The following is a 17,536-nucleotide window of genomic DNA, read 5'->3' as shown; positions in this document are numbered from 1 at the left end:
ATCCCAGCATGCATTAGGAAGGGAGGCAGGGAAACACCATGGCCAAGGCATCAATCCATCACAGTGTTTAAACTCTGACCTTTATGTCTCTGTGGTAACTTGATGTCCATACAGATAAGTGTGGATACCAAAGTAGCAAAAGATTATCAGACCACTGTAAAATGTAGAAACTACAAACAAATGTAATACATTTAAAACATTTTAGCAATATGGCGGCATTTTTTTTATTCAAACATTACATCTTAAAGGAACAGTGTGTAGCATTTAAGGGGATTTATTGTCAGAAATAGAATATATTATTAATAAATATGTTTTCTTTAGTGTATAATCACCCGAAAATAAGAATTGTTGTGTTTTTATTACCTTAGAATGAGCCGTTTATATCTACATAGCGGGTCACTGAGCCGGCCGCCATGTTTCTACCAGAACGGACAAACACTGGCTCTAGATAGGGCCATTCACTTTTTCATGTTTTTGCATAGGCCTCCGTAGTTCTCCTACACACTTGGCACACAACAGAAGTTTCAGTTGGTGGCAATCTGCAACCTCACCACTAGATGCCCCCAGGGGTGAAAGTAGGCCGGTACAGTCCGGTACTCCCTATCACTAAAAGATTCAGTGCCGCTACGCAGTACCGGGAAGATAGGACAGCAGCTACCTGCCAAAACCCACATACAACCCTCACAATTTCATTTTCAACAAGGAAATACATCTGCTAACATCTGGTCAACATACAGTTAGTTACCTCCGCCAAGGAGGTTATGTTTTCGGTTCGGTTTGTCTGTTAGCACACGCACAAGCGACACTCCGCCTGTATAATCACTTGGATCCGTGGGGTCTGACTGCGCTCCTTACGTAGACAAGTGCTCTGCGAGTAAATACCAGGCGCTATGGGTGGCAACCATGGAAGCGGCATCTGTGGTGGTGTATCAAATATCCCTGATCACAGCTCAATTTGTTGCCACACGTGGCAATGCTGTTTCTCTTTCATTAACATTGCGAGATAAGGCATTTGTGCTGCATTCATGTCGAAAAGTTTTGTCAACATTTACAAATTATTCTGCAGCACTTTCATCATTTCAATAAATAATTTGCTATAGATGATGTCAAGTGTTTCTAATTTCTTTCTACACCATACAGGCATTGAATCGTGTGTTCAGGGATGCATGAAGATGGTCGGTGGGAGGAGGACAATTAGAGCAATGACGGTTGGAGTAGCCTAGTAGTACCGGCAAGAACCTGGATGCAGCCAGATCTCACACACTGCACCTTTAAATTGTATCTCTTTTTGAATCAAGTTTCTTGGCAACATAGATGACATTATTCCTGATTCATGCCATTTCTCCTGCTCTAGAAAGAATATCCCACCAAACTGCATTAAAAAAAACCTGTGTTTTTAAATCTGTTCTTATCAGCAGAGGTACATACTTGATAGAATATGCCTTACAGACATTTTCACAACTAGTGTGTAGCTGCTCTTCAATTTGGCAAACACCCACTATATCCAGCAGCAAGTTCGCAGTAATTAGTGAACCAATATTAAAAAATAAATATATAAAACATAGCAGTGCCAAGATTATCAGGCAAACACTGGTCTGTATCTCATGTTATCCATTGTGGACTAGATGAAGATTCTTTACTGACCAAAATAAGTTACACCAATAAAAAAAACAAGGGCTAAATTTGTGCATGTTTTGATTGTTTTTAAAAAGGCGTTTGATTCTATTTGGCAAGAGCAATTAGATTATACAATTCCCCAAATCAGTGTAGGGGGTAAACGTTAAGACATAATTAAGTCAATGTCTTTCAGTAACAAATGTGGAGTAAAAATTGGCAATAAAACTACATATCTCTTCACTCAGAGGAGAGACGTCTTTCAAGTCAACAGTTTATCTCCAACTTGATTTAGCATCTGCATGACTGACGAGCACTAGGTCGTGTTGGAGCAGTCTGGATTCAGAGTCGCTGTCACCCACATAACAAGGACCACAGCAGCACCTGAACCTCCTGGAGCCATACTTTCAGAACTGGACCCCGGCAGTCAATTTTAACAAATCTAAAATCACGATCCTCCAAAAGAAGCCCAGATCTCAGAAAAATACATTTCAAATTCAAATTTGGAAACACCCCTCTAGATCACACCACACCCTATATCATGATTACCTGGGGCTCAGAATCAGTGCCTTAGCTAACTTTGGTCTGGCAGTGAATGCACTGAAACAAAAAGGACATTTTACAATATATACATATCAATTAGGATTTAGACTAAAATATTTGACAGCAACCAATCAGCCTTTATGGTAGTGAAGTTTGGGGTCCAATCAGTCATCAGGACTACACTAGATAGGACAAGCATCCCATAGAAGCCCTGCATGCCGTATTCTGTAGGTTCATCCGCATCCAAAGAAAAACACCAACCAATACATGCACGGAAAAATTAGGCCGCTACCCACTGATAAGGTGAAGGTAATGGTATCATATGAAACTAGAAGAAAACCTCAGCCATTGGTATCGACGCTAAATAATGCGGTCATTCATGTGTGATGATGTTAGTCCCAATAGTAGCCATTTCACATAGTAAGAGCATTTTTTGAAACTTGACCTCGATGTATAAAATGACCTGTGGTGACCTCTAGTATTCTTGCAGAAATCTCCAAATGTCAAAAGTTTTTGATACCAAATCACAGCATGGCTTTTTCTATGGTGTTCCTCAAGGTTTTGGTGTCTTACTATGGCATTTTGAGGGATTATTGATAATTTTGATCAATTCTTGATTGGTAAAAAATTGTTAAATTTAACACCAAAAAGTGTAATTAATATCAACCCAAAGATTTGAGACATAATAGAACATGGGAATGGTCATCATATACTTCCATCATAATGTTCTAAACCCTTATACACTTTCACAATTTATTTTAATGAATTAATGAATTAATTCATTTTTATTTCTGATTTATGACTAGAACAACTTGACACACAGTGCTGAGCTGCATCTCAAATCAATCTCCAGGTTCCCAGCTTTCAGATGATGTACACCACTTCTATGTGACATCTACTGCTGACCTGCTATCTACCCCTAAAGACCCCCTGTACCCCTCTAAAAATGACAAAAACGTGTCTATTTGGGCCTCTTAGGGTAAAAAAAGAGCACTTAAATTCTGTTTACATCTCAAATTTAGCCTCAATGACACACAGAGATTTCAGGCACTACAAACCCAAGAACTGAACCCCTAAAAGAGTCTCTTTTGAAGTGAAAGTGAACCATTTTGAGGTATATTAAGAAATTCTTATTTAAAAGGCTAAATATATTTTCAATGGCAACATTTGTCAGTGCTTGATCTATAATAATATTAATGATCTGTGTTTCAGCTTTGTAGCATCCCCCCGATACTATAAATGACGTCTCCCAGTCCTGACGACAGTAAACTGCTTAGTAGAAACAGTAGAATAGATGAATTTTTCACATCAAAATGGTCAAAATTACAGAACATCACCACAGAAACACAAATGTTTGGTATTAGCTGAACCTAATTTGCTAAAGTTTCAAGAGAACTGTATCTTTTCTGTCAACAAGATGACAGTCGTTCTGTCCCCAGCAGCATCCACAGCTGTGGTTGCAAGTGTGTGTGCGTGCATGTGTGCGTGCGTGCGAGTGTGTAATGGAATCTGTGCTGACCGACTCTCTCCGCTGGACCCTGCTGTAATTACACCACTCATCGTCTGGGCTGGGCACACTAGGGCCGCTGTTACCCACTTCATGTTTTGCATGTAAACTTATAGTCATGCCAACTCTTGCTTTCATGATACCCAAGACTCTCAAACTGGAAACTGTAAGCAAACACAGAGTCAGGTTTCTGCTGCGGAGGACATAAAGCTGACAAACCTCTCTCCTTCTTCGGTCTGCTCTTGGTTTGGGCTACGCAGGAGATATCACAAATATTAATGCTGCCAGTAGCAGTGTTGTCGGGGAAGAAAAGAAGGCTACAATTTCTGTTCTACATCAAACATGTAGCTTGAAGAACTGTTTTTCCTCTACAAGTCAAAAACAAAAACTCATCCCATCAAATCCTCTTCTGCAGTTCCCGGTTGATTTCTACCGGGAGCGTTCTACGCAACAGTTTCATTGCTTATAGGCCAGACCTCTTCTCTTGAAGAAAGTTCTGTTTAGTAACTATATTTGTCATTCTGGCAGCGCCCCAGCCTTCTTCCTTGTTTGGTCCTTTTAACTTTCCATGTAACTTTCCTCATGTCTCCTCACGGCAAGGATAAATATTTCATGAAGAGCCGGAGGCTTTCCCTGGCACATGCTGTACCTCGCTGTACCCAGGAAGCCCGAGCAGCGGAAACCCAGACAGTAGAGGAAGTGGACAGGCAACCCAGCAACAGACAGGGGCTTGTTTTTGAAATAGTTCACTCCTCATCATCTTTAGCATTTCAGACCATCGTTCCCCCCCACTCATCCAACCCTCTTTTCTTCCACATCCACTTTTCACCCTCAGAGTCCATTTCTCTACTGCTCTGAACCATGTTTTCGAAAATATTACTAATTGAGGTATCTGATCAGATCATAATTATGACTGACATGCAAACAAGATACTTGAAAAATAGCAATACTCCCAGTAAACAGCAGCGGCTAATCTTTGTATTTTTCAAGCTGGAAACATTGTTTTATTAGGATATAGGACTTAAATTTACTTTACATGGTGCAACCTGAGTGCAACTTAAAGGACTATGATTTATACTCTAAGATGCTATTGGAACTATTTGTATTCTGAAACTTTTCAACCTAAATACTTCAGACCTGTTTCATAGTGATAAACTGAAACACACTTCAGTTTGAAACATGTTAAGATAGGATGAGATAATCAATTATCAGTCCCACAGAGGGGATATTTGTAGTGTTATTGAATAAACCTTTAAACGGAGGGCGATTTTATTGCTTCAACTTCAAAATAATGAACGTATTGCTGTGTTTCACAATCATATCAGAGTTTCTGTTGGCCCGAAACTAACGTGAGTAGGAGTAATGTACACAATACGCTAGTTTTATTGGTGCAAATGGTCCCAATCTGCACTTTTTAATGATACAGCTCAATTTTATAATTTATAGCAAATTATTCCGTGGACCCCCTGACAGAGTGTCACGGACCCCTGGGGTCCCCAAAACCTCACTTTGAGAATCACTAATTTAAAGGTAAAAGTTTAATCTGGAACCTGCAACTGATTGCAACATTACTGACAGGACCAACTCCATAACTCTTTTTGAGGCATCTCTCTTTTTCTAAGTCACATATTGAACCTTTACTTGCGTAGCGGCACTTCTAGTCATGATCCTTGCTTGCACCAACAGTCTTCATGCAAATTCTAAGTCTCAAAAACACATTCTGATGTGGTACCAACATATGTTGCTGTTCTCTAGAGCTGAGCACAGAATCCTCTTTGTACCCTCAGTCCCTTTCTTTTTCTCATCTCCTGTCTCCTGTGCTCTGTCCTTCAGGTGTGGCCTGGATGTGACAGACAACTGCCAGCGGTGGCCTGGTTTCACACCTTGGCTGGCCCCCCCCCCCCCCTCCGCAGACAGCAGCCTGGGAAACCACAGGCCACCAGGCTGGCGCCAGCCTGTACGGCTTAGAGCAGGGCAGCCGGCCCAATCAATACCTCTGCATTTCCTGTCCATTTGCTCAGGTCTCTTCATTAATAATTACTGCTTGGCGGAGCTTCAATGCGCTGGCTGGCTGGGCCAAGGGGAGAGACTGTGTGACCTTTCCCCGCCCCTGGGTTGACTTGGATCACATATACAGGCATGGGGACAGACATAATAAGGCAACATAGATGACATTACTCCTGATTCATGCCATTTTCCCCCCCTGTGGAGAGAATATCATGCCAAACTCCAATAGAAAAAGGGCTTTTTTTTTTTGCAGCTGTGCTTATCAGTAGAGGTACATACCTGGTAGAACATGACTTTGAGACATTTTTACAGCTGGATTGGAGCTGCTCTTCAATTTGGCAAACACCCACTACATCCAGCAGCTATGATTTCAGCTCCATCTAAGGTGTGCAGTAAAGAGCAGGGTGAACCTAGGTGATTCTTAAAAAAACTAAACGTTGTTAGAACAAGTGCTGCGTGGTGCATCATTTGCCGTTCATGGCACATTTTCCAGATGACAATAACAATTCTTCAAAACATCTTAAATTACGTTCTGCCTGGTATGTGCCTCCGCTGATAAGCAAGGTGGTAATAAACTGCCAGGTTTTTAAACGCAGCTTGGCGTTGATGTTTCCTCCGCTCGGGATAGGAAGGGTATGTATCAGAGCCAACACAATGCATGACATGACGCTGAAGTAATGTGTTTTTATTCTTTTTTTTTTTAATGATGACCATTTATGGATGTGGCCGCTGCATTTCTGCTGCACACTGTCATCCGCAGCGGAACAGAACAGTTTCTGCATACATGAGCCAGCACCCGGCTCAAAAAGAAGTTGATTTGTCTTGTAAGTGTCAACTGTTGAGTGGTTCTCGTCCTGTTGCCTCAGCAGACAAAAACACTCTGTGTGTGTGTGTGTGTGTGTGTGTCCAGGTCAAAATTTGGTGATGGCGGAGGCGATGTTCTCCAAGGCGGATCGAGCCTCGGAGGAGGGGAAAGCCTGGATGGCCTCCACAGCCTTGTTGCCATGGTAACAGCATAAGTCCACCGCTGAGCTCACGCCTTTCTCCGACTTAACTGCTGCCAAAAGCTGTCGAGGGATAAAAACACATGTTAGTTTGTCACGTTTTGTGTCACTCCCGTTACCATTCAGCTGTCAACACAACAAACTGTTAAAGGGATAGTTTGGGTGTTTTGAAGTGGGGTTGTATGAGGTACCCATCTATAGTCAGTGAACTTCCTAGAGTACATGGCGGTCAGCACGCCCCTGGTTTGGAAAAGCAGACAGTAGTTACTGCACAGAAGCAAAGCAATGTACTGCTGTGGACGGGGGCAGCAGCAAAACGTATTTTAGACACCTAAAAAAACAATATCAGTTTAAGTGTACGGCTTCAGTTCCTTGTCGGAAACATAGACTGTACAGATGTCTCACGGCAAGGTAAACCGGTGAAAATATTCTAAATATAGCGTATACTTAACGGATATTGACTTTTTTAAGGTGTTTAAAATATGTTTTGTTGCTGCCTCCGTCCACAGCAGTTCATTGCTTTGCTCCCTTGCTGGTACTCCGGTCTGTTTCTCCAAACTGGGGCGTGACGACCGCCGTCTACTGTAGGTAGTACACTGACTATGGATAAATATCTCATAAAAACCCAACTTCAAAAAATCCAAACTATCCCTTTAAGAGCCAGGGAAAGCATACTCTTAAAGTTATGGACTCGTTAAAGACATAAAGATGCAAAGCATTTCTTTTAATAATAACAGAAACCTCATTGTATAACACAATCATGTATGCCGCCCCTGGCACCACTGGAGGCAACTTACTACATTTAACTACAAGGGAAACATTTCAGACTCATCACCGAGTTCTATTTTAAAAATTGGCAGGCCATCTTTGAGACGATGAGAAGCAAAATGTACTGGATTTTATGTTATTATATGATTCTGTAAGTTCTACACGGGCATCTCACAGCTCTGCTGTCTTTTCAGTCTACTAATTATGGATCACCGGATCACAGCACTGCTGCACAGACAGTCTCTGCTACAATCCAGGTAATAAATTGAACAAAGATTAAAATGTCTTGCTCACCCAACAATGTCGATGTCTGTTCTTTATGTTTCAGTGTGACTGCCTAAATCTGTGAGGGATTTGAATTCCAATATGATTCTTATTATGATTCTATATTATATCTAGTTTAAAATTAGGGCAGCCCCCTCTTAGTCGATTTGGAAAATGTCTGCATGCCGGTGTATACAACGTCTAGGACTTACACACACAACATGTACATTTCATACACAAGGAAGTGGAAAACATCAAGTCTGAATACAGCTTACGTATTCAGACTGAGTGAATTTGGGCGTCTCCTTGTGACTTACTGCTGCTGTGTTGGGACATCTTTTTGCTGAGGGCAATTTAACTCATAAATTCTGGAGGAGGAATTCCCTGTAGGCGTTCCTTCTTTTAAAAAAAAACTGCAGGTGTCGAACTCGGCTGCTTATTTCATTTAGAAAAAGTTTCTTTTTCCACCCTTATTTCACACAATCTTATTTGTTAGCCTTGTTTTGTTCTGCATCAACTGCCCACATCTCTTTAGTATTGCCCGTGTCATAAGTTCGACATCCTGTTCTTTCTACGTGCACTTCCACCTGATTCTTCTTTCGTTCCAGCTTCAAACCCCATCTGGTGCTTTTTGATCTTATCAATATGCAGGTGCAGCTCATCATAACTATTTATAGTATATATATATATATTATATATATATATATGAGTTAGTATTCTAGCTGTGACATTTTTCAACAAAATAGGATCAGGATCATTAAAAATGATAAAAAATTAACATTACTTTACTTATGTATGTAAAAATAAAAGAATATTTGAACAATAAAAAAGAAGAAGATTGATCACCGAGGCAAGTTTTTATCTTCTTTTCCTTTTTTAGTTGAAGCCATTTTTACTCACTGACTGATCATTATGTGTCAGTGAATGGGTTGAAACTGCTGGGAAGCAACGACTGACTGATTTCCTTATATTATTACTATCTTTAAATTAGGGCCGTCAAAGTTAACACAATAATAAGGCATTAATGCAAATGAATTTTAACGCCACTTATTTCTTTAACGCATTAACGCAACTTGCGATTTTTAGGTTGCAGTGGGCTCAGTTTTAAAGCTAGAGTGAGGATCCTAAACTAGAAAAACCTAAGGAATCCATTGGTACCAACCATGTCATACTAGCTTGTCGCAAAGGAGGCTAAATAACACTCAAAACCAAGCTAAATTTTGGCAAGGAAAAAATGGCAAGGCCGTTTTCAAAAGGGGTCCCTTGACCTCTGACCTCAAGATATGTGAATGTAAATGGGTTCTATGGGTACCCACGAGTCTCCGCTTTACAGACATGCCCACTTTATGATTATCACATGCAGTTTGGGGCAAGTCATAGTCAAGTCAGCACACTGACACACTGACAGCTGTTGTTGTCTGTTGGGCTGCAGTTTGCCATGTTATGATTTGAATATAATTATGATTTTTAATGCTAAATGCAGTACCTGTGAGGGTTTCTGGACAATATTTATCATTGTTTTGTGTTGTTAATTGATTTCCAATAATAAATATATACATACATTTGCATAAAGCAAGCATATTTGCCCAATCCCATGTTGATAAGAGTATTAAATACTTGACAAATCTCCCTTTAAGGTACATTTTGAACAGATAAAAAATGTGTGATTAATTTGTGATTAATCGCAATTAAATATTTTAATCGCCTGACAGCCCTACTTTAAATAATATTCACTTCAACCCAATCTGGATTCTCCTTCTGCCCAAATGATACATTTTTACATCTGCTTGCTAAAAAAGTGTTTATTTGGGGATGTTTTCTAATTGTGAATGAAAGACTAACAGAGTTTCTAATGGGAGTTTCTGTAAACCTTTATGGTTATCCATCAGAGTTAATGGGGTGAAGACACATGCTAAACACTTTGAAGACAATTTGTAGATGCCAGAGATGTACACAAAGTTCCTCTAATTATGCGTTCCCATCTTTGTGCTGAATCAAAGCAAACTTTTACGCTCGTGGGCCCAAGGTCTTTCTGTTTCCTCCCCAAAATCTCATCCCTCCCTCTGTCCTGCTCTCAGCTTTCCTCCTCGTGTCCCCTCATCTCTCCTTCCCTTCAAACTTCTCCCCGTGTCGCCTTTTCGACAGGTCCGCTGAAGGAGATTCTCTCACAATGCCACTGTCTCAGAGCCTCAGTGTCTCCTCCGCAAATAGGCCTCGGTAACTAATCCTTCCTGCTCTGGTTTCAGACGGGACTAGATAACCCCCACAACACCATCGGACCCCTCCTCTGTAGCTTCGGTCTCTTCTTGCACCCCTATCGGCCCCCCTCTTCCCTCACACAGTGACTTTGGGAAGCTCATGTCTCAACTTTGATATGGGTTACAGTGACAAGACGTCCTGTTTCTCTTTGATGGCTCTGTCAGATGCCGTGCCAATGAGTAAACAGGTGAATTGGCACAGCATTTGTGTAACATTGTGTAGTACAGAGTTCATAGCTCACTGAAGAGGCAGATTCTGCATAGAGGAATACATTAACCAGTGGGCTTACCTTCGAGTAATCCAGTTGGTTTCTCTGTGTTTTTACCTTGCAGAGAAGAGAGAGTAAATATCAGTTACATTACCCAGGTTTCCAAGGTTGCCTTAAAGGTGCTCTTTACGATATTCAGAGCATTAATACAGCAGCAAACAACTGTTAGATATGTAAAGATATAGAGGAGTAATGTCTACCTGAGCAGAGAATGAAGTCAGTCTCCCTCTGTGTGTGTTGTAATCTGAGCTTCTCTGTGCTTTGTTGACATAGCCGGGCCGGCTGCAAGTGCATTTTAGTGCATGTGAGCGTGCCCTACTGGCTAGCTCACGGCCAGCGCTCTGAATTGCGCTAATACGGCGGTTACAGCTGATAACGCCGTTGCTGTTGTTAGCTGAAGGCCGCCAGCTCATCCATCGCCATGTTGAGAGAGCCGTGCGAAGGCAATAGATATGCTCCGAATTTTGTGTTGAGCACCTTTAAGATTATGATCAACAACTTCGATTTGATGAAACGGAACTTCAAATCAACACATTCTGGGGTAAACCAAGTTCTGCAGCTAGAAGCCTCACTTTTTACTACTTAACTTAACTTAAACTTTATTACAATTAATATATACATACAGGTACATAGACTACATGGAATTTGACCTCTGCTATTAACCCATCCTTAGAAGCAGTGTCGGTCTTGTCAAGTCAAGAAATTCTTCATTTTAAACACTGTTGCTACAATATGTCACAAAAACCCAAGATTATATTTTTTAATAAATGAAGAATGGAGAAAAGTGCACCTTGGATCAAATAAATTATCTACGCCAACAGTACTTAAGAAGACCTGTTACACTTTACCTATGAGATTGTACAAATTCAGCTCAGACATCTGTTCATTTTATGCCTGCAACATGGCCACCGGACTGAAAGACTCCATTCAAATAAACAAAACCAAACCTATCTAGCTGCTGCAGTGGCGTCATTGCCCATTCATACCTGCTGCAGCTGCTGACGCCATCTCTCCTGGCCGACGATCTGACGGTGGAAAACCACCGGGGCGGCGCTCAAACTGAATGCCTCCGTCTCTCCCGCTCTGCTCTTCACAAACGGCTGCAGGTCAGAGTTCAGCTGCAGAAGACAGAGCACCATCGGTCAATCGGGTGGAGATTGTACTTTGTAACTTCCAGGCACCAATTAAACCAACTCAGCGGTGAGAACGTGGACAGGTGAGCGTGCACCTACACTCAGAGTGACCCTGTTAATGAGCAACATGATGAACAGTCTAGCCTGACGAGAATGGGTGTCCTTCAAAGACCTCATTTCTGTTTCCTCCCATGCTGAGATTCTCTGTAGCCACTGAGGCCTGCAGACAGGCAGCTACAGGGAGCCACAGCAGGAGAGGACGTACTAACACAGCACTGGGGTTGGGGGGGAGTGATTATGAATGACTTTTTATGCTAGTACCAATAAGATGCAGCCTCTGAACCTTGAAACATGTTTGAGCATCTGCATTATCTGGGGCACTGACATTACATATGTATGTTTGTCTCTGAATAATAAGACACTTAAACACTTAAATTAATGGCAGGGTAGAATCAAAATACTGCTCCATCTACAAAGTGGTGATTACATTTCAAAAAGCTGTCAGTTTTTTACATATTTCAAATGCATTTTCGTAGTGCAAATATATCCCTCTGTCCCCTTTCAACATAATTTGTTTGTATCAAATCAGCTACGATGTGAAGCAGTTGATCAAAAGACTTAAACTAAAATAAGGCCAACTATCCACCCATGTTAGAAGACGAAGCAGTCAATCATCAGCCTGTTTGAAGCTGATTTATTCCTTTATTTTTATTTAACTTGATCACTGTCACAAAAGAAAGAGTGTGGTGGTCAGAAGGGCCAAAGTCTATATTAAAGGGATAGTTAGGGTGTTTGGAAGTGGGGTTGTATGAGGTACTTATCCATAGTCAGTGTTTAATCTACGGTAGATGATGGTCAGTACGACCCCAGTTTGGAGAAACGGACAGGAGTGCTGGCACAGGAGCAAAGTAATGTACTGCCGTGGACGCGGGCAAGCAAAACACATTTTAGACACCTTAAAGAAAGGCCCACCTAAAAAATCTATATCAGTTTAATTGTACGCTATATTTAGAATATTTTCACTGGTTTACCTTGCCGTGAGTCAGCTATACTGTCTATGTTTTCATTAAACAAAACAGTAATTTTACCTCACAGAACATGAGAGTTGCTGGTCTACTGCCGTCTCGATCGGTTAGTTTATTTGTGTTACTGTGTGTGACTTTCGTTTAGTTCAGATTCACCAAAGTCACACAATAGCATAAACAAACTAACCAAGCAAGGCAGCAGTAGACCAGCAACCACCGTGTTCTGCGAGGTAAAATAATTTTTTTTCAACGGAGTCTGGTGGCTTTAAAGAGAGCAGAAATGGAAGGATTGTCTGACGGCAAGGTATAGCAATTAAATAAATCTAAATATAGCATACACTTAAGCTGATTTAGATTTTTTATTCACGTGGGTCTTTCTCTTAGGTGTTTAAAATATATATATTAATATATATTGCTGCTGCCGAGGTCCACAGCAGTACATTGCTTTGCTCCCATGCTGGTACTCCTGGGGCATGATGACCGCCATCTACTGTAGGTAATACACTGACTATGGATAAGTACCTCATACAACCCCACTTCAAAACACCCAAACTATCCCTTTAATGCTCCTGAAAGCTTGATTCCAAATCTTTAGTACTGCATTGGCCTGAATATAAAACAATATTTTTCTTATAATCTTTGGCAGAATATTGTGTGTTCTTGTAGTTTCACATCACTCATAGTAAAAAGCTGAGTGAAGAAATACGTTTTCAGGGCCTTTAAACCAACTGTGATTATCTCAAAAAGCAGCCCACTGGTGTGCTGGTTGACCCTTATGGATTTATCCTCCAAAGATCAACTTCCCTGGTATTTGCTGTGTCGGTGGGTGTACAATCAGATTAGACGTACCTTGTGGCCCAGTGCTATGTGCTTGCCGTACTTGAAGGCCAATCTTTGGGACTCGTTGTCGTGTTTGGCGAGCTCCATCGCAGCTTGACAGCTCTTGGCCAGCAGTGCCCCGTGGGACAGGAACGTGTGCTCCTCCCACGCCGCCACGTCGACGCCATCACTGAGACTATTCTCCTGCAGAGCAAACAGAGGTAGAGACGCCGCGGGTCTGAGCTCTCACTGCTTCAACTGTGCAACTTCAAAGTTCCCACAGAGCACATTAGAACTTAAAACAACCCCTCCTTGCTCTGTGATTTTACATTTCAGTATGTAGTAACAGCTATTTAACACAAGTTCTTCAGTTATTTATATATGACAGACTTGATAATAGAGGAAAAAGTTCATCTAAAATCTCCATCCTAAAATGTTAATTGATCTTCGAGCATTTTCTAGAATAAACAGACAACAGAAGAGGTTTGTCTGAGGGACACGGTGACGTCACTATGAACACTTCTGGTGAAAATTGAACTCCTGCAGAACCTAAACAGCACAATAAAATGAAGGGAAACTCCTGCTCACTGGTACCTGACAGCACTGTGGTCACTTTCAGAAAGACTCTCTTTTTAATTCATTATTCATCAATGTGTTTTTTTCTTATTAATAGCAGCTAGTAGCGCCTAGAGTCAGAACCATATATAAAGCAGTGTATAACATTTTTCGGCATTGGCTTCACTTTTCGAAAGAGCCCACTGATTCCTCCTGAAGATGTAAATCTTTAAAAATCAAAAGACGATCAAGAACAATAACAAGGTGCAGGTGACTGTCACTCACTGTCCCTCCGTTTATGGCAGGCAGCAACATAGACTGCTGCCAGCTCACAGCTTTTAGCATCCTCCCCCAGCAGGATTGGTAATTTGTCTTTATCGGAGAGCTGTAGAAAACCATTGGTTCTTAAATACATTTTTGGGAAATGCATTTCCCTAATATTTTTTAGATTTGTCACGTTTGATGAAGAAGTGTAGCCCTGTTTCACAGCCTTTCCTCTACAGGGAACCAGGTTTTACTATGTCACTCAGTCTGTACTTTGTCAAGGTTCTTTTTAATTGTAGATCAGTAACCATGCTCAGATAGTCTGCTATGGTGTACCGTCGATTTAGAGCCAGATCGCATTGCATTTTGCTCTGTGCCTTTGTTTGTGGGTGATGTATTTTTGTTTTAACTGTGTTGTAATTTGTTTGGGTCTAAGTGGTGGTACGTTCTGTTCCAGAGGCCTTGGTGTGTTAGTGGACCAGGTTTGTGAACTCAACCTCAGGACCAGCTGGGTGATGGGGTTCACATTTTTGCTCATCGCTTTGCATTCATTAAAAAAAAAAAGCTCAGTAATCTCCTAAAACAGCTGGGCACTGTAGTGTCTAGCAAATGTTACTCAAACTGAAGTAAATTGTGCATTTGTCGGGGATTATTTTCAGTGGTGGATTAATCCACATTCAGTGCTCAGTGAGTATTTCGTATGTGATTGACTAATAACCATAGGAACATGTCGCCCAGTATAACAGTGTGGCTGTGTTTTTAATAACAAAAGCACAGTACTTGTTAGCAGGGTGAATTCATAGTTTTTGGTCTTTTTGTGGTGGTTATGGACAATAGCAAAAACAGTGAATATCACTAGCCTTTGTCTTTAAAGGTGCAGTGTGTAGGATAAGGCGGCATCTAGCGGTGAAGTTGCAGATTGTGTGTCCCCTCACTGTTTTGACCAATGCTCGCTCGTGTCTACATACTGCGAGCACAAGTGCGAGCAACAGGACACTGACTGTCTCCACTGACTGTTAACAAGCAATTTCTGATTCTTAAATATAGCCCCTTTAAAAAAAACATTTCTGTGGTTTGAATTTATCTTGTGATGCTGTTTATTTGTAGGTAAAGCGCTTTGAATTACCATTATGTATGAATTGTGCCAGATAAATGAATTTGCCTTGCCTTTATTTTTAGTCTCAAGTCACTCATTTTGTATCCTTGCATTGAAATTGACTCAAGGATATTTTAAGGGACAATTCCCAAATACAGTGGTGTAGTCTGTCATGCTTTGACCTCATATAAACACTTACCTCAATATTACTGGGATTCTCATTGTAGATTCCTTGAACCACGTCACCGATGGCACTCGAGATCAGCTCTACAACCTGTCAAACAGACAAAAAACACAAGACATTTGGGTTAAAATTTCGATCTTTAAGCATTATCAGAACAACAAAAAACAACACATTTACACACCATCCTCTGTTATCTGTAAGACAAAGCTAAATAATGCAGTCAACATGTCCCATAAACAGCCACTTGTCCTGCTGAAGTGTCCTTGGACTCGGGCACTGAACCGATAACCTGCTCCCTCATTATAAATCACTCTGGCTAACAGCATCGATTAAACTCCTAAAATGTAGATGTAAATGAGGTCGATCAAAACTGACACGCTGCTTAGTTCATCCGTGACATTTGTAATTAAAAACCACAATTTTCCCCTGATTGAAGCACGAGCCATCGGCGCTCTCATCTGAGCAGCTGGTTTGGTGCAGAAATCAGAGGTGAGACGAGGGTTGGAAACCAGGTGAACTGCTGAAAACTCAGCTGCTCATTATCAGGCCGCAGGGGAGCTCCTGTTGATTTCATAACGCAGGCTCCCCTTCATTCATTATACTTTGTATTTATAGAGAAGTCCAGTCGATAGAGACAGATCAGGTGTCTGTCCGGTCCGAGGGGCTGAAATGGAGCTAAAAGGCAGATGGTGGGACCAAATGAGACTGTGTCCAGAGAGCAGAGGGGTTAACAAGGTTTTGGAGTGATGATCCGACTTCAGGGTCCTCTTCGCTCTCATTTTTCTCCACAAATTATCTCAAGATTTATTTCACTTTGTTCCTATGAGCGTTGCAGATTTGTATTATTAAACCTGCAGTAGACAGAAAGTTTTCGGCATCATGGGGCAAAACTTCCATAGTAACCTTTCAGCATATTGTAATTCAAGTGTTCTGAGAGAAAACTAGACTTCTGCACCTCCTCATGGCTTTGTTTTCAGACAAAAATCTAGCCCATGACTGGAGACTTTGGCCAATCACAGGTAATTTCAGAGAGAGAGCGTTCCTATTGGCTGTTCATTCAACGGGGGCAGCTGTCAATCACTCACAAACGCCGATCAAATGGTCAAACTAGACGGCGCTGATCAAATATGAGTCAATATTCTGTTACTGTAAGTTTATTTCTCGCCTCAAATGTTTTCAGAAACATCTTGTAGTGTACTGTTTAGCTGTAACATGAGAAAGTGTGCTCCAGCTGTTGGGCGGTGCTTGGTATTTCCTCAACTGATCTCAACATGGCTGCTGGGTCACAAACATTCTCATTTCACAGCTAAACAGTACACTACAAGATGTTTCTGAGAACATTTTATGTGAGAAATAGGCATTACAATAACAGCATATTGATTCAAATGAGTGATTGACAGCTGCTCAGAGACGGCAGGCTCCAGCTCGGTTCTGATTGGTTGTTTTCCTCCGGTCTGGGAAATCCTGCAGATGCCATAAGGAGCAACGGAGGAAACCAGAGGACACAGAGACAAATGTTTTTTTTTTCAGATTACCTGTCTCATGCACTACTGTCAGGATATAGTGAAGTATAGTATAGTTTTTATAAAAAATATCTTTTTTAAATCCTATTTGCTCCAATTCTACCTACTGCAGCTTTAATCTGTTGATACTTATAGTATCTATACAGTGGTGGTTTTCTGCAAAAGAGGTACAGAAAGATGAAAGCAAAAATGAAAAATGAGAAAGAACACTTATAGACTCTTTCCAGTATAAGTTAATCAATATACTGTACAAGGAAAAAAGTGCTGCTTTTGGGAAACTGACATTAGAGAATTTAACATTCTACCTTAAAAAACAAACATTTAAAGATGGGCAACAACTTAAAAAAAAGCTAAAAACTGTCACATAATGCCTTGTCGAGATCTGAGTAGTTTATTTAAGACTGCAGTTGCCCATTTCCTCTTACAGGGGGCATGCATGACTACATTTTAGCTTACAGAAACTCTACCGGCCCCTTATCAGCCACCAGATGAGAGGCTGCATCTCTTCAAATGATTATTCTGGATCTAATGAATGGGTAAAAATCTGAAGTCTATGTCTCTCTCCTTCATTCATGGCCACAGAACAGCGTGGACAAAGGATTGAAGGCCGCGCCCGTGCAGTTCAGATGAATGAGGTTAAATTTAGAGCTCCTTCAGCTCATCCCAGACATCCTTGGTTCATCAGAAAAGTCTGGTGACGCTG

The 17,536-nt window shown here is 41.1% G+C and overlaps 1 protein-coding gene across 1 annotated transcript in view; it reads right to left on the bottom strand.

Moving 5' to 3' along the window:
• Nucleotides 1-6,340: 6,340 nt before the first annotated feature.
• Nucleotides 6,341-17,536, bottom strand: part of pdss2 (prenyl (decaprenyl) diphosphate synthase, subunit 2) — a 36,704-nt gene continuing 25,508 nt past the window's right edge. The window contains exons 4-8 of the mRNA XM_037796423.1: nucleotides 15,326-15,400; nucleotides 13,242-13,415; nucleotides 11,221-11,352; nucleotides 10,256-10,291; nucleotides 6,341-6,738 (exon numbers count right to left, since the gene is read on the bottom strand). Of these exons, the coding sequence (XP_037652351.1) occupies nucleotides 6,583-6,738; nucleotides 10,256-10,291; nucleotides 11,221-11,352; nucleotides 13,242-13,415; nucleotides 15,326-15,400 (573 nt within the window). The 3' untranslated portion in view covers nucleotides 6,341-6,582. The remainder of the gene's footprint in view (nucleotides 6,739-10,255; nucleotides 10,292-11,220; nucleotides 11,353-13,241; nucleotides 13,416-15,325; nucleotides 15,401-17,536) is intronic.

The sequence above is a fragment of the Sebastes umbrosus genome, chromosome 16 (genome assembly GCF_015220745.1).
Source record: "Sebastes umbrosus isolate fSebUmb1 chromosome 16, fSebUmb1.pri, whole genome shotgun sequence".
In the NCBI taxonomy this organism is placed as follows: Eukaryota; Metazoa; Chordata; class Actinopteri; order Perciformes; family Sebastidae; genus Sebastes; species Sebastes umbrosus.
The sequence above is the reverse complement of the archived record's forward strand: the minus strand, read 5'-3'. Positions and strand labels throughout refer to the sequence as shown.